Consider the following 26,486-nt stretch of genomic DNA (forward strand, 5'->3'; position numbering starts at 1 on the left):
AGACAACGGAAGAAGAGGATGGATCCGTGTCGCCTGCTTCAAGATGGACCCGCTCCGCACCGGATGGAAGAAGATTGAAGATGCCGCTTGGAGAAGATGTTTGCCGGTCCGGATGTCCTCTTCTTGCCGGATAGGAGGAAGACTTTGGAGCCTCTTCTGGACCTCTTCAGCACCGGATGATGGATCGCCAACCCCCGCTTGGGTTGGATGAAGATGTTGGAGCCAGGACGGATCGGTGAACCTGGTATGGTGAAGACAAGGTAGGAAGATCTTCAGGGGCTTAGTGTTAGGTTTATTTAAGGGGGGTTTGGGTTAGATTAGGGGTATGTGGGTGGTGGGTTGTAATGTTGGGGGGGGGTAAATCCTGAAAATCCTTGGGGCATGCCCCGCAAAGGGCCCTGTTCAGGGCTGGTAAGGTAAAAGAGCTTGTAACTTTTTTAATTTAGAATAGGGTAGGGAATTTTTTATTTTGGGGGGCTTTGTTATTTTATTAGGGGGCTTAGAGTAGGTGTAATTAGTTTAAAATTGTTGTAATATTTTTCTTATGTTTGTAAATATTTTATTATTTTTTGTAACTTAGTTCTTTTTTATTTTTTGTACTTTAGCTAGTTTATTTAATTGTATTTATTTGTAGCAATTGTGTTTAATTAATTTATTGATAGTGTAGTGTTAGGTTAATTGTAGGTAATTGTAGGTAGTTTATTTAATTATTTTATTGATAGGGTAGTGTTAGGTTTAATTATATCTTAGGTTAGGATTTATTTTACAGGTAAATTTGTTATTATTTTAACTAGGTAGCTATTAAATAGTTCTTAACTATTTAATAGCTATTGTACCTGGTTAAAATAAATACCAAGTTGCCTGTAAAATAAATATTAATCCTAAAATAGCTATAATATCATTATAATTTATATTGTAGCTATATTAGGATTTATTTTACAGGTAAGTATTTAGCTTTAAATAGGAATAAGTTATTTAATAAGAGTTAATTAATTTCGTTAGATTTAAATTATATTTAACTTAGGGGGGTGTTAGTGTTAGGGTTAGACTTAGCTTTAGGGGTTAATCAATTTATTAGAATAGCGGTGAGCTCCCGTCGTCAGATTAGGGGTTAATAATTGAAGTTAGGTGTTGGCGATGTTAGGGAGGGCAGATTAGGGGTTAATACTATTTATGATAGGGTTAGTGAGGCGGGTTAGGGGTTAATAACTTTATTATAGTAGCGCTCAGGTCCGCTCGGCAGATTAGGGGTTAATAAGTGTAGGCAGGTGTCGGCGACGTTGAGGGGGGCAGATTAGGGGTTAATAAATATAATATAGGGGTCGGCGGTGTTAGGGGTAGCAGATTAGGGGTACATAGGGATAACGTAGGTGGCCGCGCTTTGCGGTCGGAAGATTAGGGGTTAATTATTTTAAGTAGCTGGCGGCGACGTTGTGGGGGGCAGGTTAGGGGTTAATAAATGTAATACAGGGGTCGGCGGGGTTAGGGGCAGCAGATTAGGGGTACATAAGTATAACGTAGGTGGCGGTCGGCAGATTAGGGGTTAAAAATTTTAATCGAGTGGCGGCGGTGTGGGGGGACCTCGGTTTAGGGGTACATAGGTAGTTTATGGGTGTTAGTGTACTTTAGGGTACAGTAGTTAAGAGCTTTATGAACCGGCGTTAGCCAGAAAGCTCTTAACTCCTGCTATTTTCAGGCGGCTGGAATTTTGTCGTTAGAGCTCTAACGCTCACTTCAGAAACGACTCTAAATACCAGCGTTAGAAAGATCCCATTGAAAAGATAGGCTACGCAAATGGCGTAGGGGGATCTGCGGTATGGAAAAGTCGCGGCTGAAAAGTGAGCGTTAGACCCTTTAATCACTGACTCCAAATACCAGCGGGCGGCCAAAACCAGCGTTAGGAGCCTCTAACGCTGGTTTTGACGGCTACCGCCGAACTCCAAATCTAGGCCACAGAGAGGTAGCCATATGGAAAAGTACCTCATGCTCACGGTTAAATATAGTTGTGGCTCTTTTTCTGCCAGAAGACCTGGACAATTTGTTAGGATGCATGGCATCATGGACTCTATCAAATATCAGCAGATATTAAATGAAAACCTGACTGCCTCTGCCAGAAAACTTAAAATGGGCTGTGGTTGGATCTTGCCGCAGGACAATGATCCAACACATACATCAAAATCAACACAACATTGGTTTATTGACCACAAAATCAAGGTCCTGCCATGGCCATCCCAGTCCCTGACCTGAACCCCATAGAAAACCTGTGGGTAAACTGAAGAGGACAGTCCACCAGCGTTGACCTCGAAATTTGAAGGATCTAGAGAGATTCTGTATGGAGGAATGGTCTCAGAACCATGTCATGTATTCTTCAACCTCATCAGGCATTATAGGAGAAGACTCAGAGCTGTTATGTTGGTAAAGGGAAGAAGCACAAAGTGTCGACTAAAAGGATGCCAATAATTGTGCCACACATAATTAACAAAAAAAAATTCTTTGGGATAAACCTGTGCTGTGTTTGCAATTGTTTGATATCCATGAGAGTAGAATATTTTTGTGTATTTTTTGAACAAAATATTAAAAAGTTAAAGTATAAAGCTGTTTTTCACAGCCTTCTTTGCTCATATTTAACAAGGGTACCAATATTAGTGGAGGGCAATATATATATATATATATATATATATATATATATATATATATATATATATATATATAAAGATATATATTTTACCAAAAAAACACATTAGATATATGTAGAAATATGTATTTAAGAATAAATAGAACATATTCTGCTATGTGAAGAACAGTGGAATGTGACATATTAATATTTCATGTTAGGTTAGCGCACTTGAGAAAACGCAATTGGGTTTTTAATCATCAGGCCCTAAGAATTTATATTGGCACCAGGGGCTCCCCTGTTAACCTCACACACCCATGTGAGAGTCTGTATCTTAGAGAGTTTCATGACTTTCTATGGGAAGCAGCTCTCATCTCTCCAAGTATTTTTGAAAATCAGGCCCATAGTGCTATAGTGTAAAAGTTAAACTCCATCTAGTTTATCTCATCTTGGTATAGCAAATTAAAAAAGTTGTATTTGTCCCAAAATTAAAAATGTTTTGGTCCTCATTTATCAAATGCAGGGAGGACAAGTTTCACTGTCGGGAACCTGTCTGCCCAGCATTGTGGCAAACCCCCTTGCTCTCAAGCAAGCAACTGACAATCATCCTGGTTAGACATAATCAGGTTGATCTCACTCTGTCACCTTAAGGGGTTGATTTATCAAGCTGCAGCAGACAGGGGCGCATATAAGCGCCTCTGTCCATGCAGCTCATCTCTGGCAGGCTGAATTCCCCTGCTCGCTTGCAATCCCACCCCCCTCCTGCGCACAGCCAATCACGCGCAGACAGGAGCTGTCAATCTCCCCGGTCGGACGAGACCGGGGAGATTAACATTCACCACCTTAGAGGCGGAGAAAGGTTAGGAAAGCAGCGGTCTGATGACCGCTGCTTGTTAAATACGGACTGCAGGTTCTCTTGTCAGCCTTTGATAAATCAACCCCTAAGACTGCGGCTCCGAAAGCTGCAACTGCAACTTGATAAATGGAGCCCATTGTCTGCAATTCAAAGTAATTTAATAAACAAAATCTGGCTACAGAATCAGGGGTTTCTTCTGTTATGTGTGATCAGTCCACGGGTCATCATTACTTCTGGGATATAACTCCTCCCCAACAGGAAATGCAAGAGGATTCACCCAGCAGAGCTGCATATAGCTCCTCCCCTCTACGTCAGTCCCAGTCATTCTCTTGCACCCAACGACTAGATAGGATGTGTGAGAGGACTATGGTGATTATACTTAGTTTTTATGACTTCAATCAAAAGTTTGTTATTTTAAAATAGCACCGGAGCGTGTTATTACTTCTCTGGCAGAGTTTGAGGAAGAATCTGACAGAGATTTTTTACTATGATTTTAACCGGAGTCGTTAAGATCATATTGCTGTTCTCGACCATCTGAGGGAGGTAAAGGCTTCAGATCAGGGGACAGCGGGCAGATGAATCTGCATTGAGGTATGTGGCAGTTTTTATTTTCTGAATGGAATTGATGAGAAAAGCCTGCCATACCGTTAAAATGACATGTATGTATACACTTCAGTATTCTGGGGATGGTATTTCACCGGAACTACTGTGTTAAGGTCACTAATCCTTTTAATAACTATTCTCATGTTAAACGTTTTTGCTGGAATGTAGAATCGTTTACATTGCTGAGGTACTGTGTGAATAAATGTTTGGGCATTATTTTCCACTTGGCAGTTTTTTGCTTTAATTGTGACAGTTTCGTTTCTCTTCACTGCTGTGTGGGAGAGGGAGGGGCCGTTTTTGGCGCTCTTTGCTACGCATCAAAAAATTCCAGTCAGCTACTTTTATATGTCCTGCATGATCCGGTTCATCTCTGACAGATCTCAGGGGTCTTCAAACTTCTTTGAAGGGAGGTAAATTCTCTCAGCAGAGCTGTGAGAATTCTTATAGTGACTGTGTATAAAAAAAAAAAAAAAAAAAAAAAAAAAAAAAAAAAAAAAAACGTTGTTTTGTTTTCTTATGTACAAATTTAATTAGTGTTGTTTTTTACTAATGGGAACAAACCTTTGCTAAAAGTTGTGTTGTTTTTAAAATTTGATGCAATAACTGTTTTTCAGTTCATTATTTCAACTGTCATTTAATCGTTAGTACCTCTTTGAGGCACAGTACGTTTTTTGCTAAAAAAGATTATAACCAAGTTGTAAGTTTTTTGCTAGTGTGTTAAACATGTCTGACTCAGAGGAAGATATCTGTGTCATTTGTTCCAATGCCAAGGTGGAGCCCAATAGAAATTTATGTACTAACTGTATTGATGCTACTTTAAATAAAAGTCAATCTGTACAATGTGAACAAATTTCACCAAACAGCGAGGGGAGAGTTATGCCGACTAACTCGCCTCACGCGACAGTACCTGCATCTCCCGCCCGGGAGGTGCGTGATATTTTGGCGCCTAGTACATCTGGGCGGCCATTACAGATAACATTACAAGATATGGCTACTGTTATGACTGAAGTTTTGTCTAAATTACCTGAACTAAGAGGCAAGCGTGATCACTCTGGGGTGAGAACAGAGTGCGCTGACAATGCTAGGGCCATGTCTGATACTGCGTCACAGCTCGCAGAGCATGAGGACGGAGAGCTTCATTCTGTGGGTGACGGTTCTGATCCAAACAGATTGGACTCAGATATTTCAAATTTTAAATTTAAATTGGAGAACCTCCGTGTACTACTAGGGGAGGTCTTAGCAGCTCTCAACGATTGTAACACTGTTGCAATACCAGAGAAACTGTGTAGGTTGGATAAATACTTTGCGGTACCGGCGAGTACTGACGTTTTTCCTATACCTAAGAGACTAACTGAAATTGTTACTAAGGAGTGGGATAGACCCGGTGTGCCGTTCTCACCCCCTCCAATATTTAGAAAGATGTTTCCAATAGACGCCACCACTCGGGACTTATGGCAAACGGTCCCCAAGGTGGAGGGAGCAGTTTCTACTTTAGCTAAGCGTACCACTATCCCGGTGGAGGATAGCTGTGCTTTCTCAGATCCAATGGATAAAAAATTAGAGGGTTACCTTAAGAAAATGTTTGTTCAACAAGGTTTTATATTACAACCCCTTGCATGTATCGCGCCGATTACGGCTGCGGCAGCATTTTGGATTGAGTCGCTTGAAGAGAACCTTAGTTCCTCTACGCTAGACGACATTACGGACAGGCTTAGAGTCCTTAAACTAGCTAATTCTTTCATTTCGGAGGCCGTAGTACATTTAACCAAACTTACGGCTAAGAACTCAGGATTCGCCATACAGGCACGCAGGGCACTGTGGCTAAAATCCTGGTCAGCTGATGTTACTTCTAAGTCCAAATTACTTAATATACCTTTCAAGGGGCAGTCCTTATTCGGGCCCGGTTTGAAAGAAATTATCGCTGACATTACGGGAGGTAAGGGCCACGCCCTACCTCAAGACAAGGCCAAAGCTAAGGCTAGACAGTCTAATTTTCGTCCCTTTCGGAATTTCAAAACAGGAGCAGCATCAACCTCCACTGCACCAAAACAGGAAGGAGCTGTTGCTCGTTACAGGCAAGGCTGGAAGCCTAACCAGTCCTGGAACAAAAGCAAGCAGGCCAGGAAACCTGCTGCTGCCCCAAAGACAGCATGAACCGAGAGCCCCCGATCCGGGACCGGATCTAGTAGGGGGCAGACTCTCTCTCTTCGCCCAGGCCTGGGCAAGAGATGTTCAGGATCCCTGGGCACTAGAGATCATATCTCAGGGATACCTTCTAGACTTCAAATTATCTCCCCCAAGAGGGAGATTTCATCTGTCAAGGTTGTCAACAAACCAGATAAAGAAAGAAGCGTTTCTACGCTGCGTACAAGATCTGTTAACAATGGGAGTGATCCATCCGGTTCCGTGGTCGGAACAAGGACAAGGGTTCTACTCAAACCTGTTTGTGGTTCCCAAAAAAGAGGGAACTTTCAGGCCAATCTTAGATTTAAAGACTCTAAACAAATTCCTAAGAGTTCCATCGTTCAAAATGGAAACTATTCGGACAATTTTACCCATGATCCAAGAGGGTCAGTACATGACCACAGTGGATTTAAAGGATGCTTACCTTCACATACCGATCCACAAAGATCATCACCGGTATCTAAGGTTTGCCTTCTTAGACAGGCACTACCAGTTTGTAGCTCTTCCATTCGGATTGGCTACGGCTCCAAGAATCTTCACAAAGGTTCTGGGTGCCCTTCTAGCGGTACTAAGACCGCGAGGGATTTCGGTAGCTCCGTACCTAGACGACATTCTAATACAAGCTTCAAGCTTTCAAACTGCCAAGTCTCATACAGAGTTAGTTCTGGCATTTCTAAGGTCGCATGGATGGAAAGTGAACGAAAAGAAGAGTTCTCTCTTTCCTCTCGCAAGAGTTCCATTCTTGGGGACTCTTATAGATTCTGTAGAAATGAAGATTTACCTGACAGAAGACAGGTTAACAAAACTTCAAAATGCATGCCGCGTCCTTCATTCCATTCAACACCCGTCAGTAGCTCAATGCATGGAGGTGATCGGCTTAATGGTAGCGGCAATGGACATAGTACCTTTTGCACGCCTACACCTCAGACCGCTGCAACTATGCATGCTAAGTCAGTGGAATGGGGATTACTCAGATTTGTCCCCTACTCTGAATCTGAATCAAGAGACCAGAAATTCTCTTCTATGGTGGCTTCATCGGCCACACCTGTCCAGGGGAATGCCATTCAGCAGGCCAGACTGGACAATTGTAACAACAGACGCCAGCCTACTAGGTTGGGGCGCTGTCTGGAATTCTCTGAAGGCTCAGGGACTATGGAATCAGGAGGAGAGTCTCCTTCCAATAAACATTCTGGAATTGAGAGCAGTTCTCAATGCCCTTCTGGCTTGGCCCCAGTTAATAACTCGGGGGTTCATCAGGTTTCAGTCGGACAACATCACGACTGTAGCTTACATCAACCATCAGGGAGGGACAAGAAGCTCCCTAGCAATGATGGAAGTATCAAAGATAATTCGCTGGGCAGAGTCTCACTCTTGCCACCTGTCAGCAATCCACATCCCGGGAGTGGAGAACTGGGAGGCGGATTTCTTGAGTCGCCAGACTCTTCATCCGGGGGAGTGGGAACTTCATCCGGAGGTCTTTGCCCAAATACTTCGACGTTGGGGCAAACCAGAGATAGATCTCATGGCGTCTCGCCAGAACGCCAAACTTCCTCGCTACGGGTCCAGATCCAGGGATCCGGGAGCAGTTCTGATAGATGCTTTGACAGCACCTTGGAACTTCAGGATGGCTTATGTGTTTCCACCCTTCCCGCTGCTTCCTCGATTGATTGCCAAAATCAAACAGGAGAGAGCATCAGTAATTCTAATAGCACCTGCTTGGCCACGCAGGACTTGGTATGCAGATCTAGTGGACATGTCATCCTGTCCGCCTTGGTCTCTACCTCTAAGACAGGACCTTCTGATACAGGGTCCATTCAAACATCAAAATCTAACTTCTCTGGAGCTGACTGCTTGGAAATTGAACGCTTGATTTTATCAAAACGTGGTTTTTCTGAGTCGGTTATTGATACCCTGATTCAGGCTAGGAAGCCTGTTACCAGAAGGATTTACCATAAAATATGGCGGAAATACCTATACTGGTGCGAATCCAAAGGTTACTCCTGGAGTAAGGTTAGGATCGCTAGGATATTGTCTTTTCTACAAGAAGGTTTAGAAAAGGGTTTATCAGCTAGTTCATTAAAGGGACAGATTTCAGCTCTGTCCATCTTGTTACACAGACGTCTGTCAGAAAATCCAGACGTCCAGTCCTTTTGTCAGGCTTTAGCTAGGATCAAGCCTGTGTTTAAAGCTGTTGCTCCACCATGGAGTTTAAACTTAGTTCTTAACGTTTTACAGGGTGTTCCGTTTGAACCCCTTCATTCCATTGATATAAAAATGTTATCTTGGAAAGTTCTGTTTTTAATGGCTATTTCCTCGGCTCGAAGAGTCTCTGAGTTATCAGCCTTACATTGTGATTCCCCTTATCTGATTTTTCACTCAGACAAGGTAGTTCTGCGTACTAAACCTGGGTTCTTACCTAAGGTAGTCACTAACAGGAACATCAATCAAGAGATTGTTGTCCCATCCTTGTGTCCAAATCCTTCTTCAAAGAAGGAACGTCTTTTACACAATCTGGATGTAGTTCGTGCCCTCAAGTTCTACTTGCAGGCAACTAAAGATTTTCGCCAAACTTCTTCCTTGTTTGTCGTTTACTCTGGACAGAGGAGAGGTCAAAAAGCTTCTGCTACCTCTCTCTCTTTTTGGCTTCGTAGCATAATACGTTTAGCCTATGAGACTGCTGGACAGCAGCCTCCTGAAAGAATTACAGCTCACTCCACTAGAGCTGTGGCTTCCACTTGGGCCTTTAAGAATGAGGCCTCTGTTGAACAGATTTGCAAGGCTGCAACTTGGTCTTCGCTTCATACTTTTTCCAAATTTTACAAATTTGACACTTTTGCTTCTTCGGAGGCTATTTTTGGGAGAAAGGTTCTTCAGGCAGTGGTTCCTTCTGTATAATGAGCCTGCCTATCCCTCCCGTCATCCGTGTACTTTTGCTTTGGTATTGGTATCCCAGAAGTAATGATGACCCGTGGACTGATCACACATAACAGAAGAAAACATAATTTATGCTTACCTGATAAATTCCTTTCTTCTGTTGTGTGATCAGTCCACGGCCCGCCCTGTTTTAAGGCAGGTAAATATCTTTTAAATTATACTCCAGTCACCACTTCACCCTTGGTTACTCCTTTCTCGTTGTTTCTTGGTCGAATGACTGGGACTGACGTAGAGGGGAGGAGCTATATGCAGCTCTGCTGGGTGAATCCTCTTGCATTTCCTGTTGGGGAGGAGTTATATCCCAGAAGTAATGATGACCCGTGGACTGATCACACAACAGAAGAAAGGAATTTATCAGGTAAGCATAAATTATGTTTTTACAGAATTCTGGTGACTGTGGACATACTTACATGGAACAGATAATGTTATTCTCAAAGCGGTAGGGGCAGTTAAGTTAACTGAAACTAACTTAAAGCGTCAGTAAAGTAAAAATTAAACTTTCATGATTCAGATAGAACATGCAATTTTAAATAACTTTTCAATATACTTCTGCTATCAAATCTGCTTTGTTCTGTTGGTATCCTGTTTTGAAGAGTAAACATAGGTAAGCTCAGGAGCAGCAGTGTACTGTTGTGAGCTAGCTGAATGCCTCTGCTGAGCCAATGACACGAGGCAAAAATGTAAAGTCACCAATCACCATCTAGCTCCCAGTAGTGCATGGCTGCTCCTGAGTTTACCTAGGAATGCTTTTCAGCAAAGGATACCAAGAGAACATAGCACATTGGCTAATGGAAGTAAATTGTAAAATTGATTAAAATTGCCTTCTCTGTGTGAAACGAAAACACTTTAATTTTGATTTTACTGTCCCTTTCTGGAAAACATTGATTACAATGTCTTTTTGAGAATGAGAGAAATGGAATCATCAGTTAGTATAAATTCTCTTTTTTGTTCTCCCCTTTTCACCTTTCTGCAGATGTCCCTGTGCATCCTCCTTTTTCAGAGCAGCACCCATATGAAGTGTGTGATCCCAGCACCATGCCACCTGACACTGGGTTCGGACTGAAGATGGTCGATGGTGTAGTTCATGTGTACACTAAGCGTGAAATAACTGATTCGTAAGTTTTCAAAGATAGTGTGTTCTGTATATGTGTGATGTAGGTTTGAATTATGTATATTCAAGCTGTATAGAAAAAGTGCTTCTAATATGTATTTTTGTTTTGTATTCTACTAGTTTTTTAAAATAAGAGATTCTAATGTCTATTCTATTCTGTCCACTTTGTGAGTAACCTTAGTGTCTCACATTAGTTTGTACTCTTTCCATCAGGAGCACAGAGCTTGATCTTCCATATCCAGACCTGTCAGAATTTGTTGCTGATATGAATGTTCTGATGGCCCTGATCATCAACGGACCTATGTGAGTAACTCAAAAGAGAAGATAAAATCGTACAAAGCACATTACTTAAGGGAGAGACCATGTCTTCCATGGTAATAAAACTTTGACATGTTTTACATCTGCCTTTTCACTTATTATCTCATTAAACCTTGATAGAACCATTTTAGAGGCCTTAATGAATTGTTACTACTGTATTTACTACATTTTTGTGTGACATGTTGCCTTTATTGCATGTAATATATTTATGTAATATTTATTTGATTAATCAGAGAAGGGACAAAATTGACCAGTGTCATGATTTCATTTTTAATTATCATCTTGCTTATGTCATTAATCCTTTATTTTTTTTACCTATAGTAAGTCATTCTGCTACCGCCGGCTGCAGTACCTCAGTTCCCGCTTCCAAATGCATGTTTTGCTCAATGAGATGAAGGAGTTGGCAGCTCAGAAGAAAGTGCCTCACCGAGACTTTTATAATATACGCAAGGTGAAATAACACATGACCTACCACATTAAAAAATGGCATTTGGTTGAAGAGAGCTGACTTATAACATTTGTATTGCATGTAGGTGGATACTCACATTCATGCTGCCTCTTGCATGAATCAGAAGCATCTGCTCCGTTTCATCAAACGAGCCATGAAGAAAAATAGTGATGAAATTGTGCATGAGGAGAGAGGAAAGGAGCAGACACTACGTGAAGTCTTCCAGAGCATGAACCTGTCTGCATATGACCTCAGTGTGGATACTTTGGACATGCATGCGGTGAGAGGAAAGACTTGGGTCTTCCAGTATATACATACAGTTCCTACAGGAACCTAGACTATCAGAGCATTACATAAACAAACAAGACATTGGGAAAGAATAAAATATAAAATGCCATACATAAAAGAACATAGGTTGAAGCAGGGAGACAAATATGCAGAACCGTGGAAACACCATTTAACACAGATGCATAGTAACTTAGTGATGCAGTGATATATATTTACAAACATTATTATAGAGGGTGAATTATGCCCAAAGTTTTATTTATGCACAAAACAGCACAAAGAGTGATATGCATATGAGAAATTGATACACGCATAAGGTGCATGAGGCACGTGAGGTACTTAGCAGAACATGTGCACATGAACATAATAATAGGTTAATTAATTAACTCCATGGCTACCAAAAGTTGTCAGGCTGCCAATGGGTTAAAATCGGTACTAACAGTTCTTTGTACCAAAAGTTGTCAGTCTGCCAATGGGTTAAAATCGGTACTAACAGTTCTTTGTACCAAAAGTTGTCAGGCTGCCAATGGGTTAAAATCGGTACTAACAGTTCTTTGTACTTCAGGACAGAAACACCTTCCATCGGTTTGACAAATTCAATGCCAAATATAATCCAATCGGAGAATCCGTCCTGAGGGAAATTTTTATCAAAACCGATAACAAAGTGGGCGGGAAATACTTTGCCCACATCATCAAGGTAAGAGTTTGCCCAGCTTGATCCTGTGAGAGTGTTTTCATAACTTCACTATTTTTCTTCCCCAACTAAACATTTTGTTGCTCTCTCAAATAAAGCAGTGAACACTGAGGTTTTAGGTTTTTAGTGGCAATTAAATAAAAAGATATTCCAAATAAAATGGGACATTGATATGTTTAAGAAGGAAAATATATTTGAAACAGCCTTAAACATTAATTTGGGACCAGCAATATAAAGAAAAAGAATGTTACATTATTGCAGGGAAATTTAAGGGATGCAAAAATACTTATGGTAACCGTTATCAGTGAGTGCTATTTTTTTACTAATAATTTTTATTGAGGATAATAATACAATAAACAAAAAAGCTTTAACCCTTTATACGATAGAGTAGCAACTCTTTTAAAGAGATGTATCCAAACGCAACATAATATGAGTGCGCTTAAAAGACAGCTATCATAAATATATGTTCTAACAGATAAAAGTATAATTATAACAAATGTTTCAAATTTATAAATTCCTAAAAAAAAAACATTCAATACATATAAAAATTATTTTTGAAAAACATTCAATACATAGAAATATATAAAAATTGTTTCTACCACCGGTGGATATATATATATATATACTCTAAAAGGTATAAACTTGTTTAAAACAAATAGGAAACTTCATATTCACTGCTAATTTACAATTGAAATAACTTTATGTATGGAAAACTGCCAAAATATCATTTTTATATGTATTGAATGTTTTTTAGGAATTTTTAAATTTAAAACATTTGTTATAAATATACTTATATCTGTCAGAACATATATTTATGTCTTTTTAAGCGCACACATTTTATGTTGCTTGATAATAATACAAACACAGGCATTGTTATCAAGTGACAGCATGCTTACAGTTTAGAAAGAGGTGCAGGTAGCCCTCAGTTTACACCAGGGCTCTGTTCCTAAAGGAACTGTTTTAAAAAAATTCAGTGTAAAATTAACCCAGTTATATAATGTAAGTTTATGGGAAGTAAAACGAGTTAGGTTTCAGGCCCTTCTCAAAACTGACATTAGTAATGTAATACGTGTATAATTCTTTACTTATTCTTACTATATATTATATGTGTTATTATATAATATTATATTATATTTAAAGCCCTGAAATTAATGATGTAAATATAAAGACATAGATATAAAAAAAAATTGTATGCTTGTGAGGCATATCACTATATATCAATAAGGCAGTGGGGCAATCATTTTTTAAAAATTTTTTTGCATGTAGAAAGGACATTTCTTTCATGTAATTAGTAAGAGTCCATGAGCTAGTGACGTATGGGATATACATTCCTACCAGGAGGGGCAAAGTTTTCCAAACCTCAAAATGCCTATAAATACACCCCTCACCACACCCACAAATCAGTTTTTACAAAGTCTGCCTCCCATGGAGGTGGTGAAGTCATTTTGTGCTAGATTCTTTGTTGATATGCGCTTCGCAGCAGGCTGGAGACCGGTTTTCCTCTCAGTGTGCAGTGAATGTCAGAGGGATGTGAAGAGAGTATTGCCTATTTGAATTCAATGATCTCCTTCTACGGGGTCTATTTCATAGGTTCTCTGTTATCGGTCATAGAGATTCATCTCTTACCTCCCTTTTCAGATCGACGATATACTCTTATATATACCATTACCTCTACTGATTCTCGTTTCAGTACTGGTTTGGCTTTCTACTACATGTAGATGAGTGTCCTGGGGTAAGTAAGTCTTATTTTTGTGACACTCTAAGCTATGGTTGGGCACTTTTATATAAAGTTCTAAATATATGTGTTTAAACATTTATTTGCCTTGATTCAGGATGTTCAACATTCCTTATTTCAGACAGTCAGTTTCATTATTTGGGATAATGCATTTGAATAATCAATTTTTCTTACCTTAAAATTTGACTTTTTTTCCTGTGGGCTGTTAGGCTCGCGGGGGCTGAAAATGCTTCATTTTATTGCGTCATTCTTGGCGCGGACTTTTTTGGCGCAAAAAATTTTCTTTGTCATTTCCGGCGTCATACTTGTCGCCGGAAGTTGCGTCATTTTTTTGACGTTTTTGCGCCAAAAATGTCGGCGTCACCGGATGTGGCGTCATTTTTGGCGCTTAAGCATTGAGGCGCCAAATAATGTGGGCATCTTTTTTGGCGCTAAAAAATATGGGCGTCATTATTGTCTCCACATTATTTAAGTCTCATTGTTTATTTGCTTCTGGTTGCTAGAAGCTTGTTCATTGGCATTTTTCCCATTCCTGAAACTGTCATTTAAGGAATTTGATCAATTTTGCTTTATATGTTGTTTTTTCTATTACATATTGCAAGATGTCTCAGATTGACCCTGAATCAGAAGATACTTCTGGAAAATTGCTGCCTGATGCTGGATCTACCAAAGTTAAGTGTATTTGTTGTAAACTTGTGGTAACTGTTCCTCCGGCTGTTGTTTGTAATGAATGTCATGACAAACTTGTTAATGCAGATAATATTTCCTTTAGTAATTTTCCATTACCTGTTGCTGTTCCATCAACATCTAATATTCAGGGTGTTCCTGTTAACATAAGAGATTTTGTTTCTAAATCTATTAAGAAGGCTATGTCTGTTATTCCTCCTTCTAGTAAACGTAAAAGGTCTTTTAAAACTTCTCATTTTTCAGATGAATTTTTAAATGAACATCATCATTCTGATAATGATTTTTCTGGTTCAGAGGATTCTGTTTCAGAGGTTGATACTGATAAATCTTCATATTTATTTAAAATGGAATTTATTCGTTCTTTACTTAAAGAAGTCTTAATTGCATTAGAAATAGAGGAATCTGGTCCTCTTGATACTAAATCTAAACGTTTGAATACAGTTTTTAAACCTCCTGTAGTTATTCCAGAGGTTTTTCCCGTCCCTGATGCTATTTCTGAAGTAATTTCTAGGGAATGGAATAATTTGGGTAATTCATTTACTCCTTCTAAACGGTTTAAGCAATTATATCCGGTGTCATCTGACAAATTAGAGTTTTGGGACAAAATCCCTAAGGTTGATGGGGCTATCTCCACTCTTGCTAAACGTACTACTATTCCTACGGCAGATAGTACTTCCTTTAAGGATCCTTTAGATAGGAAAATTGAATCCTTTCTAAGAAAAGCTTACTTATGTTCAGGTAATCTTCTTAGACCTGCTATATCTTTGGCGGATGTTGCTGCAGCTTCAACTTTCTGGTTGGAAGCTTTAGCACAACAAGTAACAGATCATAATACTCATAGCATTGTTAATCTTCTTCAACATGCTAATAACTTTATTTGTGATGCCATCTTTGATATCATTAGGGTTGATGTCAGGTATATGTCTTTAGCTATTTTAGCTAGAAGAGCTTTATGGCTTAAAACTTGGAATGCTGATATGTCTTCTAAGTCAACTTTGCTTTCCCTTTCTTTCATAGGTAATAAATTGTTTGGTTCACAGTTGGATTCTATTATTTCAACTGTTACTGGGGGGAAAGGAACTTTTTTACCACAGGATAAAAAATCTAAAGGTAAATTTAGGTCTGCTAATCGTTTTCGTTCCTTTCGTCACAATAACAAAAACCTGATCCTTCCCCTACAGGAGCGGTATCAGTTTGGAAACCATCTCCAGTCTGGAATAAATCCAAGCCTTTTAGAAAGCCAAAGCCAGCTCCCAAGTCCACATGAAGGTGCGGCCCTCATTCCAGCCCAGCTGGTAGGGGGCAGATTACGATTTTTCAAAGAAATTTGGATCAATTCGATTCACAATCTTTGGATTCAGAATATTGTTTCACAAGGGTACAGAATAGGCTTCAAGATAAGGCCTCCTGCAAGAAGATTTTTTCTTTCCCGTGTCCCAATAAATCCAGTGAAGGCTCAAGCATTTCTGAAATGTGTTTCAGATCTAGAGTTGCTGGAGTAATTGTGCCAGTTCCAGTTTTGGGACAGGGGCTGGGGTTTTACTCAAATCTCTTCATTGTACCAAAGAAGGAGAATTCCTTCAGACCAGTTCTGGATTTAAAAATATTGAATCGTTATGTAAGGATACCAACATTCAAAATGGTAACTATAAGGACTATTCTGCCTTTTGTTCAGCAAGGGCATTATATGTCCACAATAGATTTACAAGATGCATATCTGCATATTCCGATTCATCCAGATCACTATCAGTTTCTGAGATTCTCTTTTCTAGACAAGCATTACCAGTTTGTGGCTCTGCCGTTTGGCCTAGCAACAGCTCCAAGGATTTTTACAAAGGTTCTCGGTGCCCTTCTATCTGTAATCAGAGAACAGGGTATTGTGGTATTTCCTTATTTGGATGATATCTTGGTACTTGCTCAGTCTTCACATTTAGCAGAATCTCATACGAATCGACTTGTATCGTTTCTTCAAGAACATGGTTGGAGGATCAATTTACCAAAGAGTTCGTTGATTCCTCAGACAAGGGTAACCTTTTTAGGTTTCCAGATAGATTCAGTGTCCATGACTCTGTCACTGACGGACAAGAGACGTCTAAAATTGGTTTCAGCTTGTCGAAACCTTCAGTCTCAATCATTCCCTTCGGTAGCCTTATGCATGGAAATTCTAGGTCTTATGACTGCTGCATCGGACGCGATCCCCTTTGCTCGTTTTCACATGCAACCTCTTCAGCTTTGTATGCTGAACCAGTGGTGCAGGGATTATACAAAGATATCACAATTAATATCTTTAAAACCGATTGTTCGACACTCTCTGACGTGGTGGACAGATCACCATCGTTTAGTTCAGGGGGCTTCTTTTGTTCTTCCGGCCTGGACTGTGATCTCAACAGATGCAAGTCTGACAGGTTGGGGAGCTGTATGGGGGTCTCTGAAAGCACAAGGGGTTTGGGAATCTCAGGAGGCGAGATTACCAATCAACATTTTGGAACTCCGTGCGATTTTCAGAGCTCTTCAGTCGTGGCCTCTTCTAAAGAGAGAGTCATTCATTTGTTTTCAGACAGACAATGTCACAACCGTGGCATATGTCAATCATCAAGGAGGGACTCACAGTCCTCTGGCTATGAAAGAAGTATCTTGAATACTTGTATGGGCGGAATCCAGCTCCTGTCTAATTTCTGCGGTTCATATCCCAGGTATAGACAATTGGGAAGCGGATTATCTCAGTCGCCAAACATTACATCCGGGCGAATGGTCTCTTCACCCAGAGGTATTTCTTCAGATTGTTCAAATGTGGGGACTTCCAGAAATAGATCTGATGGCTTCTCATCTACACAAGAAACTTCCCAGGTATCTGTCCAGATCCAGGGATCCTCAGGCGGAAGTAGTGGATGCATTGTCACTTCCTTGGAAGTATCATCCTGCCTATATCTTTCCTCCTCTAGTTCTTCTTCCAAGAGTGATTTCCAAGATTCTAAAGGAGCGTTCGTTTGTTCTGCTGGTAGCTCCAGCATGGCCTCACAGGTTTTGGTATGCGGATCTTGTCCGGATGGCTACTTGCCAACCGTGGACTCTTCCGTTAAGACCAGACCTTCTATCGCAAGGTCCTTTTTTCCATCAGGATCTCAAATCCTTAAACTTGAAGGTATGGAGATTGAACGCTTGATTCTCAGTCATAGAGTTTTCTCTGACTCCGTAATTAATACTATGTTACAGGATCGTAAATCTGTTTCTAGGAAGATATATTATCGAGTCTGGAAGACTTACATTTCTTGGTGTTCTTCTCATCATTTTTCTTGGCATTCTTTTAGAATCCCTAGAATTTTACAGTTTCTTCAGGATGGTTTGGATAAAGGTTTGTCTGCAAGTTCCTTGAAAGGACAAATCTCTGCTCTTTCTGTTCTTTTTCACAGAAAGATTGCTAATCTTCCTGATATTCATTGTTTTGTACAGGCTTTGGTTCGTATAAAACCTGTCATTAAGTCAATTTCTCCTCCTTGGAGTTTGAATTTGGTTCTGGGGGGTCTTCAAGCTCCTCCGTTTGAACCTATGCATTCGCTGGATATTAAATTACTTTCTTGGAAAGTTTTGTTTCTTTTGGCCATGTCTTCTGCTAGAAGAGTTTCTGAATTATCTGCTCTTTCTTGTGAGTCTCCTTTTCTGATTTTTCATCAGGATAAGGCGGTGTTGCGAACTTCATTTAAATTTTTACCTAAGGTTGTGAATTCTAACAACATTAGTAGAGAAATTGTGGTTCCTTCTTTGTGTCCTAATCCTAAGAACTCTAAGGAAAGATTGTTGCATTCTTTGGATGTCGTTAGAGCTTTGAAATATTATGTTGAAGCTACTAAAGATTTCCGAAAGACGTCTAGTCTATTTGTTATCTTTTCTGGTTCTAGGAAAGGTCAGAAGGCTTCTGCCATTTCTTTGGCATCTTGGTTAAAGTCTTTGATTCATCATGCTTATGTCGAGTCGGGTAGAACTCCGCCTCAAAGGATTACAGCTCATTCGACTAGGTCAGTCTCTACTTCCTGGGCATTTAGGAATGAAGCTTCGGTTGATCAGATTTGCAAAGCAGCAACTTGGTCTTCTTTGCATACTTTTACTAAATTCTACCATTTTGATGTGTTTTCTTCTTCTGAAACAGTTTTTGGTAGAAAAGTTCTTCAGGCAGCTGTTTCAGTTTGATTCTTCTGCTTATAATTTCAGTTTTTTTCATTATAAGATTTAAACTTTGTTTTGAGGTGTGGATTATTTTTCAGCGGAATTGGCTGTCTTTATTTTATCCCTCCCTCTCTAGTGACTCTTGCGTGGAAGATCCACATCTTAGGTATTCATTATCCCATACGTCACTAGCTCATGGACTCTTGCTAATTACATGAAAGAAAACATAATTTATGTAAGAATTTACCTGATAAATTCATTTCTTTCATATTAGCAAGAGTCCATGAGGCCCACCCTTTTTGAGGTGGTTATGAACTTTTTTGTATAAAGCACAATTATTCCAATTCCTTATTTTTTATGCTTTCGCACTTTTTTCTTATCACCCCACTTCTTGGCTATTCGTTAAACTGATTTGTGGGTGTGGTGAGGGGTGTATTTATAGGCATTTTGAGGTTTGGGAAACTTTGCCCCTCCTGGTAGGAATGTATATCCCATACGTCACTAGCTCATGGACTCTTGCTAATATGAAAGAAATGAATTTATCAGGTAAGTTCTTACATAAATTATGTTTTTTAACACTTTTTTTTTTTTTAACATGCTCACATACATAAACTTCTTGCAGACTGTAAAGCATCATGTTTTATATAATTATTATTTGTTGCATAGAACAAAACATCCATCTAGAATACAGATCTATACTGTCAGAGCATCAGAAGCCCCTTCTTAAAAATAATAATAATAAACTTTGAGGAAATATACAATGTAAATGGTAATGATATAAAAAGAGTTTTGTAGAAAAATCTCCAAGGTAAACTTTCTGCTTGTATATTATTCATAAACAATAATACCTATTTTATTAAAGGTAAGAAAAAGCTAAATTTTTCTATACAGGTATTGTATTTGAAAGAGCACTATTTAAATATGTTTTTGTTTTTTTTTAATCTGGAAAAATGTAACTTTAAACCTTCTTATTTTGATTTTGAAACTAACAAGAAGTGTACAACTAGCCATGGGATAGCAGTTCATTGGCTGATGAGGAACACTCACACAGATGAGCAACGACACCAGAAGCAGAAGATTAACCCCTTAAGGACCAGCGACGTACCCTGTATGTCGCTGGCCTTTTTTTGGGACTTGATTGTTTTATAGCACGGTCTTGCCACCAGCGTTGAGACTGCTCTATTCCACAAAGCCTTCTGGAGGGAGGGCATTAATAGCGTGTTCTTGCTAGACTTGTGCTATTATGTCCTGAAAAAACCCTTAACGACCAGTGACATACAGGGTACATTGTGGTCATTAAGGGGTTAAAAAAAAAAAAAAATTAAAACATTTTTTTAGAGCACACATTTTTTTCCCAAAAATTTTATTACAAATTAAAATTAAATGCAAAGTTGTTTTTTTAAACTGATCTTCCTGTTCTGAATATATCTCATTTGTTTGCATATTGCTGAGGGCATGTCCTTGTCCAATTCTGGAGCTGTAGGAGATATCCTTGTCAGCCAGTGAGCAGTTTATCCATAGGGATGAGTTGTGTATAAACATGCGCTTCTTGTTACTTTCAAAATTACTTGTAACATCTTTTTTTCATGGCAAAATCTTTTAAAAATGTTTAAATACTGCTCTTTCATGCATATTTTTTGGGATTAATAGCACTTTATGATCATGTTAATCAGACAAATACCATGAACTTCTGACAGGCCTTTGAACACTGAGACACGACAGTGCATGAAGTGTAAAGCTGTTCTCACACAGAGGGTGCAATGATGCAAAGAGATAATAGGGGATTACAAATATTCTTGATTCATGGAGAGGTAGGTGCAGTTCTTTCAGAGATATAGGGAATGATGTCTTGTGTGTGCTCACACATTCACACCCATCAGTAGCTGGATAGATAGCTCATGGTACTGTTGCAGAGATCTGATGGTTGCAGGTTCAATCCCGGCAAGGTCCACTTGGCCTTTTATCCTTCCAAGGTCGGTAAAATGAGTACCGTTGGGTAATAATAACACTTGTTATCAGTGCCGCAAGTCGAGGTTGTGCGCTATACAAGTATCCGTTATTATTATTGCACATTCACACCCATACACCTACTTTTTTTTTTCCCTTTTGCAGGAAGTAATGGCAGACTTTGAAGAGAGTAAATATCAGAATGCAGAACTGCGCCTCTCTATATATGGGCGCAGTCGTGAGGAATGGGACAGCCTTGCTCGGTGGGCTGTCAACTATAAAGTGCACTCTAACAATGTCAGATGGCTTGTGCAGATCCCCCGACTCTAGTGAGTATATTGTAAATATTAAATGGGCCCCACATCAACCTCTCATGTTTGAGACAGATACCCACATTTAAAAGACTATCGCCTAGATTACGAGTTGTGCGTTAGGGTAAAAAAGCAGCGTTAAGAGGTCCTAACGCTGCTTTTTTACGCCTGCTGCTATTACGAGTCTTGAAGGTTTAGGGGCAGCGCACACTTCTTTGGCCTTACCGCAAAACGACTTACGTAAACTTTGTAAAATCTTTTTTCTATGGGACTTTCATAGCGCCGGTATTACGAGTCTGTCCTGGGAGACCAAAAAGTGAGCTGTACACCCTCTCCTGTCAAGAGTCCTAACGCATTAAAAAGTCAATAGTTAAGAATTTTATGGTACAACGCCATAGCATAAAACTCATAACTAAAGTGCTAAAAAGTACACTAACACCCATAACTACCTATTAACCCCTAAACCGAGGCCCTCCCGCACCGCAAACACTATAATAAAAATTTTAACCCCTAATATGCCGCTCCGGACACCGCCGCCACCTACATTATACTTATGAACCCCTAATCTGCTGCCCCCAACATCGCCGACACCTACATTATATTTATTAACCCCTAATCTGCCGTCCCCAATGTCGCCGCCACCTACCTACACTTATTAACCCCTAATCTGCCACCCCCAACTTCGCCGCCACTATAATAAACATATTAACCCCTAAACCGCCGCACTCCCGCCTCACAAACATTAGTTAAATATTATTAACTCCTAATCTGCCATCCCTAACATCGCCGCCACCTACCTACATTTATTAACCCCTAATCTACCGCCCCCAATGTCGCCGCCACTATATTAAAGTTATTAACCCCTAAACCCTAAGTCTAACCCTAAACCTAACACCCACTAACTTAAATATAATTTAAATAAATCTAAATAAATATTACTATCATTAACTAAATTATTCCTATTTAAAACTAAATACTTACCTATAAAATAAACCCTAAGCTAGCTACAATATAACTAATAGTTACATTGTAGCTTAGGGTTTATTTTTATTTTACAGGCAAGTTTGTATTTATTTTAACTAGGTAGAATAGTTATTAAATAGTTATTAACTATTTAATAACTACCTAGGTAAAATAAATACAAAAGTACCTGTAAAATAAAACCTAACCTAAGTTACACTAACACTACACTATAATTAAATAAATTAACTAAATTAAATACAATTAAATAAATTAAATTAGCTAAAGTACAAAAAAAAACAACACTAAATTACAGAAAATAATAAACAAATTACAGAAATTTAAACTAATTACACTTAATCTAATAGCCCTATTAAAATAAAAAAGCCCCCCCCAAAATAAAAAAAACCCAGCCTAAACTAAACTACCAATAGCCCTTAAAAGGGCCTTTTGCGGGGCATTGCCCCAAAATAATCAGCTCTTTTACCTGTAAAAAAAATACAAACAACCCCCCCAACAGTAAAACCCACCACCCACCCAACCAACCCTCCAAATAAAATACTATCTAAAAAAAACTAAGCTCCCTATTGCCCTGAAAAGGGCATTTGGATGGGCATTGCCCTTAAAAGGGCAGTTAGCTCTATTGCAGGCCCAAACCCTAACCTAAAAATAAAACCCACCCAATACACCCTTAAAAAAACCTAACACTAACCCCCTGAAGATCGACTTACCGGGAGACGTCTTCATTCAAGCTGGGCGGAGTGGTCCTCCAGGCGGGCAGAAGTCTTCATCCAAGCCGGGCAGAAGTGGTCCTCCAGACGGGCAGAAGTCTTCATCCAAGCCGGGCAGAAGTGGTCCTCCAGATAGGCAGAAGTCTTGATCCATCCGGCACGGAGAGGCTCCATCTTCAAGACATCCGACAGGGAGCATCCTCTTCTTCCGACGACTAAAACAGAATGAAGGTACCTTTAAGTGACGTCATCCAAGATGGCGTCCCTTACATTCCAATTGGCTGATAGAATTCTATCAGCCAATCGGAATTAAGGTAGAAAAAATCCTATTGGCTGATGCAATCAGCCAATAGGATTGAAGTTCAATCATATTGGCTAATCCAATCAGCCAATACGATTGAGCTTGCATTCTATTGGCTGATTGGAACAGCCAATAGAATGTGAGCTCAATCCTATTGGCTGATTGGATCAGCCAATAGGATTGAACTTCAATCCTATTGGCTGATTGCATCAGCCAATATGATTTTTTCTACCTTAATTCCGATTGGCTGATAGAATTCTATCAGCCAATCGGAATCTAAGGGACGCCATCTTGGATGACGTCACTTAAAGGTACCTTCATTCTGTTTTAGTTGTCGGAAGAAGAGGATGCTCCCCGTCGGATGTCTTGAAGATGGAGCCGCTCCGCGCCGAATGGATGAAGATAGAAGATGCCGTCTGGATGAAGACTTCTGCCTGTCTGGAGGACCACTTCTGCCCGGCTTGGATGAAGACTTCTGCCTGTCTGGAGGATCACTTTTGCCCGGCTTGGATGAAGACTTCTGCCCGTCTGGAGGACCACTTGCCCGGCTTGGATGAAGACGTCTCCTGGTAAGTCGATCTTCAGGGGGTTAGTGTTAGGTTTTTTAAGGGTGTATTGGGTGGGTTTTATTTTTTAGATTAGGGTTTGGGCGGCAATCCAAATGCCCTTTTCAGGGCAATGGGGAGCTTAGGTTTTTTTTAGATAGTATTTTATTTGGGGGTTGGTTGTGTGGGTGGTGGGTTTTACTGTTGTAGGGGTTGTTTGTATTTTTTTTTACAGATAAAAGAGCTGATTACTTTGGGGCAATGCCCCGCAAAAGGCCATTTTAAGGGCTATTGGTAGTTTAGTTTAGGCTAGGGTTTTTTTTTATTTTGGGGGGCTTTTTTATTTTAATGGGGCTATTAGATTAGGTGTAATTAGTTTAAATTTCTGTAATTTGTTTATTATTTTCTGTAATTTAGTGTTTTTATTTTTGTACTTTAGCTAATTTAATTTAGGTTATTGTATTTAATTTAGTTAATTTATTTAATTATAGTGTAGTGTTAGGTGTTAGTGTATCTTAGGTTAGGTTTTATTTTACAGGTAAATTTGTATTTATTTTAGCTAGGTAGTTATTAAATACAAACTTGCCTGTGAAATAAAAATAAATCCTAAGCTTGATACAATGTAACTATTAAGTATATTGTAGCTAGATTAGGGTTTATTTTACAGGTAAGTATTTAGTTTTAAATAGGAATAATTTAGTTAATGATAGTAATATTTATTTAGATTTATTTAAATTATATTTAAGTTAATTGGTGTTAGGTTTAGGGTTAGACTTAGGTTTAGGGGTTAATAACTTTAATATAGTGGCTGTGACGTTGGGGGCGGCAGATTAGGGGTTAATAAATGTAGGTAGGTGGCGGCGATGTTAGGGACGGCAGATTAGGGGTTAATAATATTTAATTACTGTTTGCGAGGCGGGAGTGCGGCGATTAAGGGGTTAATATGTTTATTATAGTGGCGGCGACGTTGGGGCGGCAGATTAGTGGTTAATAAGTGTAGGTAGGTGGTGGCGACATTGGGGGCGGCAGATTAGGGGTTATTAAATATAATGTAGGTGTCGGCGATGTTGGGGGCAGCAGATTAGGGGTTAATACATATAATGTAGGTGGCTGCGGTGTCCGGAGCGGCAGATTAGGGGTTAATAATATAATGCAGGTGACGGCGAAGTCGGGGGCGGCATATTAGGAGTTATTAAGTGTAAGATTAGGGGTGTTTAAACTCGGGGTTCATGTTAGGGTGTTAGGTGTAGACATAACTTTTATTTCCCCATAGGAATCAATGGGGCTGCGTTAGTGAGTTTTACGCTGCTTTTTTGCAGGTGTTAGACTTTTTTCAGCCGGCTCTCCCCGTTGATTCCTATGGGGAAATCGTGCACGAGCACGTATGACCAGCTCACCGCTGACTTAAGCAGCGCTGGTATTGGAGTGCGGTAATGAGCAAAATTTTGCTCAATGCTCACTTCTTGTCTTTTAACTACGGGTTTCTGATAACTTGTAATACCAGCGCTGTAGGTAAGTGAGCGGTGAGAGAAAACTGCTCGTTAGCACCACATAGCCTCTAACGCAAAACTTGTAATCTAGGTGTATGTTATGTAAAGAATAAATAAGCATTATTTGTTGATGTTAAATTAAAGCACTTAAAGGTACATGAAACCCACATTTTATCTTTCATGATTCAGATAGCTCATAGAATTTTAAACAACTTTCTGTTTTACTTCTATTATCTAATTTATTTCAATTGTTTGGAATCCTTTGATGAAGGAATTGCAAAGTACTACTGGGAGTTAGTTCAAAGCCAATGAAAAGATGCATATGTGTGCAGCCACCCACAGCTTCTGAGCTTACCTAAGTATACTTTTCAACAAAGGATACAAATTCATTAATAGAAATAAATTGGAAAGTTGTTTAAAATAGCATGCTCTATCTGAATAAAATTGGGTTTCATATCCCTTTCAATAAGTCAGCATTTTATATAAACATTTCTCTGTTATTTGAAATCCATAGTATTTTTTTTCTTCTGTAAAATAATTGCTTTTGGACTAAGTAAAAGAGGATCACATTTTTATAGTTATGTAAGATAATCCTTTTCTGCCTCAGCTGATGCAAGATAAATAGTTCAAAGGCTAAAAGTGTATCCGATAAGCAGCAGTTCTGTCTCTAAATCTCATGTAAACATAGTGCATGCAAGGTGAAGTTATGACAACAGAATTAATGCACTAACTTAAGCTTTTTAACCGAATCTGTCTCTATGTGGTCCGTAATAAAAATAGAATTATTTTATAAAGGACATATAAATCCTTGGTTATAATCATCTGAATAATTTTCATTCTTCTTCCTTTTCCAGCCAACAGCAACTGTAATTTCAATAGTGCAGGGCATAGAGTAGCGGTTACAGGAGGGGGATTATATAGAAAAGGGGGTTTAGGATAAATGTGTTTGCGGGGTGTAAGGGGTTTTGTGCTGAGACAGAGTCACAACTAAGGGACAATAAAGTAAAAAATAAATGTAATTGGATTGGAGAGAGCATGGCATTGTAAACAGCATTCCAATTTACTTCTATTATACATTTCTGCTTAGTTCTCTTGGTATCCTTTGTTAAAGAGTAACTAAGGTAAGATCAGGTTGTGTACTTGTATTCAGCCATCTAGCAGCAGTGTTTGCAACAATGTTTACAGCAATGTTATACATAGTTGCAAACACTGCTGCCATAGACTGCTTACGACATTTGTAGATCAGCCTACTTAAGATTTTTTGTTACAAATCCTGCTCCAATAGACTTCTAAAGACATGTGCAACCTCCTATCCTATCAGCCTACCTAAGTTTATTCTTAAACAAAGGATACCAAGAGTACTAAACAAATGTTATAATAGAAATAAATTGGAAAGTTGTTTAAAATTGCATGCTCTCCTATGGGTAGGAAGAGGCTTATAAATACTTGTATATCTAGAAGACTTAATCACTTGTTTAGTGTGTAAAGAATGTTATACAGCTTTAGGGTGAAGAAAGAAAATTGGGTGATGGAAGAGTCTTCTAGAATGGAGCAGAGAATCTCAAGGTCAT

At 39.3% G+C, this 26,486-nt stretch overlaps 1 protein-coding gene across 4 annotated transcripts in view; it reads left to right on the forward strand.

The window, feature by feature from the left end:
- The window catches only part of AMPD2 (adenosine monophosphate deaminase 2), a 195,195-nt gene that overhangs the window by 101,745 nt on the left and 66,964 nt on the right, over positions 1-26,486 (forward strand). For all 4 annotated transcript variants that reach the window (XM_053706770.1, XM_053706773.1, XM_053706771.1 and 1 more), the window contains exons 7-12: positions 10,165-10,306; positions 10,516-10,605; positions 10,942-11,071; positions 11,154-11,348; positions 11,919-12,050; positions 20,743-20,906. In XM_053706770.1, coding sequence (XP_053562745.1) covers positions 10,165-10,306; positions 10,516-10,605; positions 10,942-11,071; positions 11,154-11,348; positions 11,919-12,050; positions 20,743-20,906 — 853 coding nt within the window. The remainder of the gene's footprint in view (positions 1-10,164; positions 10,307-10,515; positions 10,606-10,941; positions 11,072-11,153; positions 11,349-11,918; positions 12,051-20,742; positions 20,907-26,486) is intronic.

Source organism: Bombina bombina, chromosome 3, assembly GCF_027579735.1.
Source record: "Bombina bombina isolate aBomBom1 chromosome 3, aBomBom1.pri, whole genome shotgun sequence".
NCBI classification, from domain to species: Eukaryota; Metazoa; Chordata; class Amphibia; order Anura; family Bombinatoridae; genus Bombina; species Bombina bombina.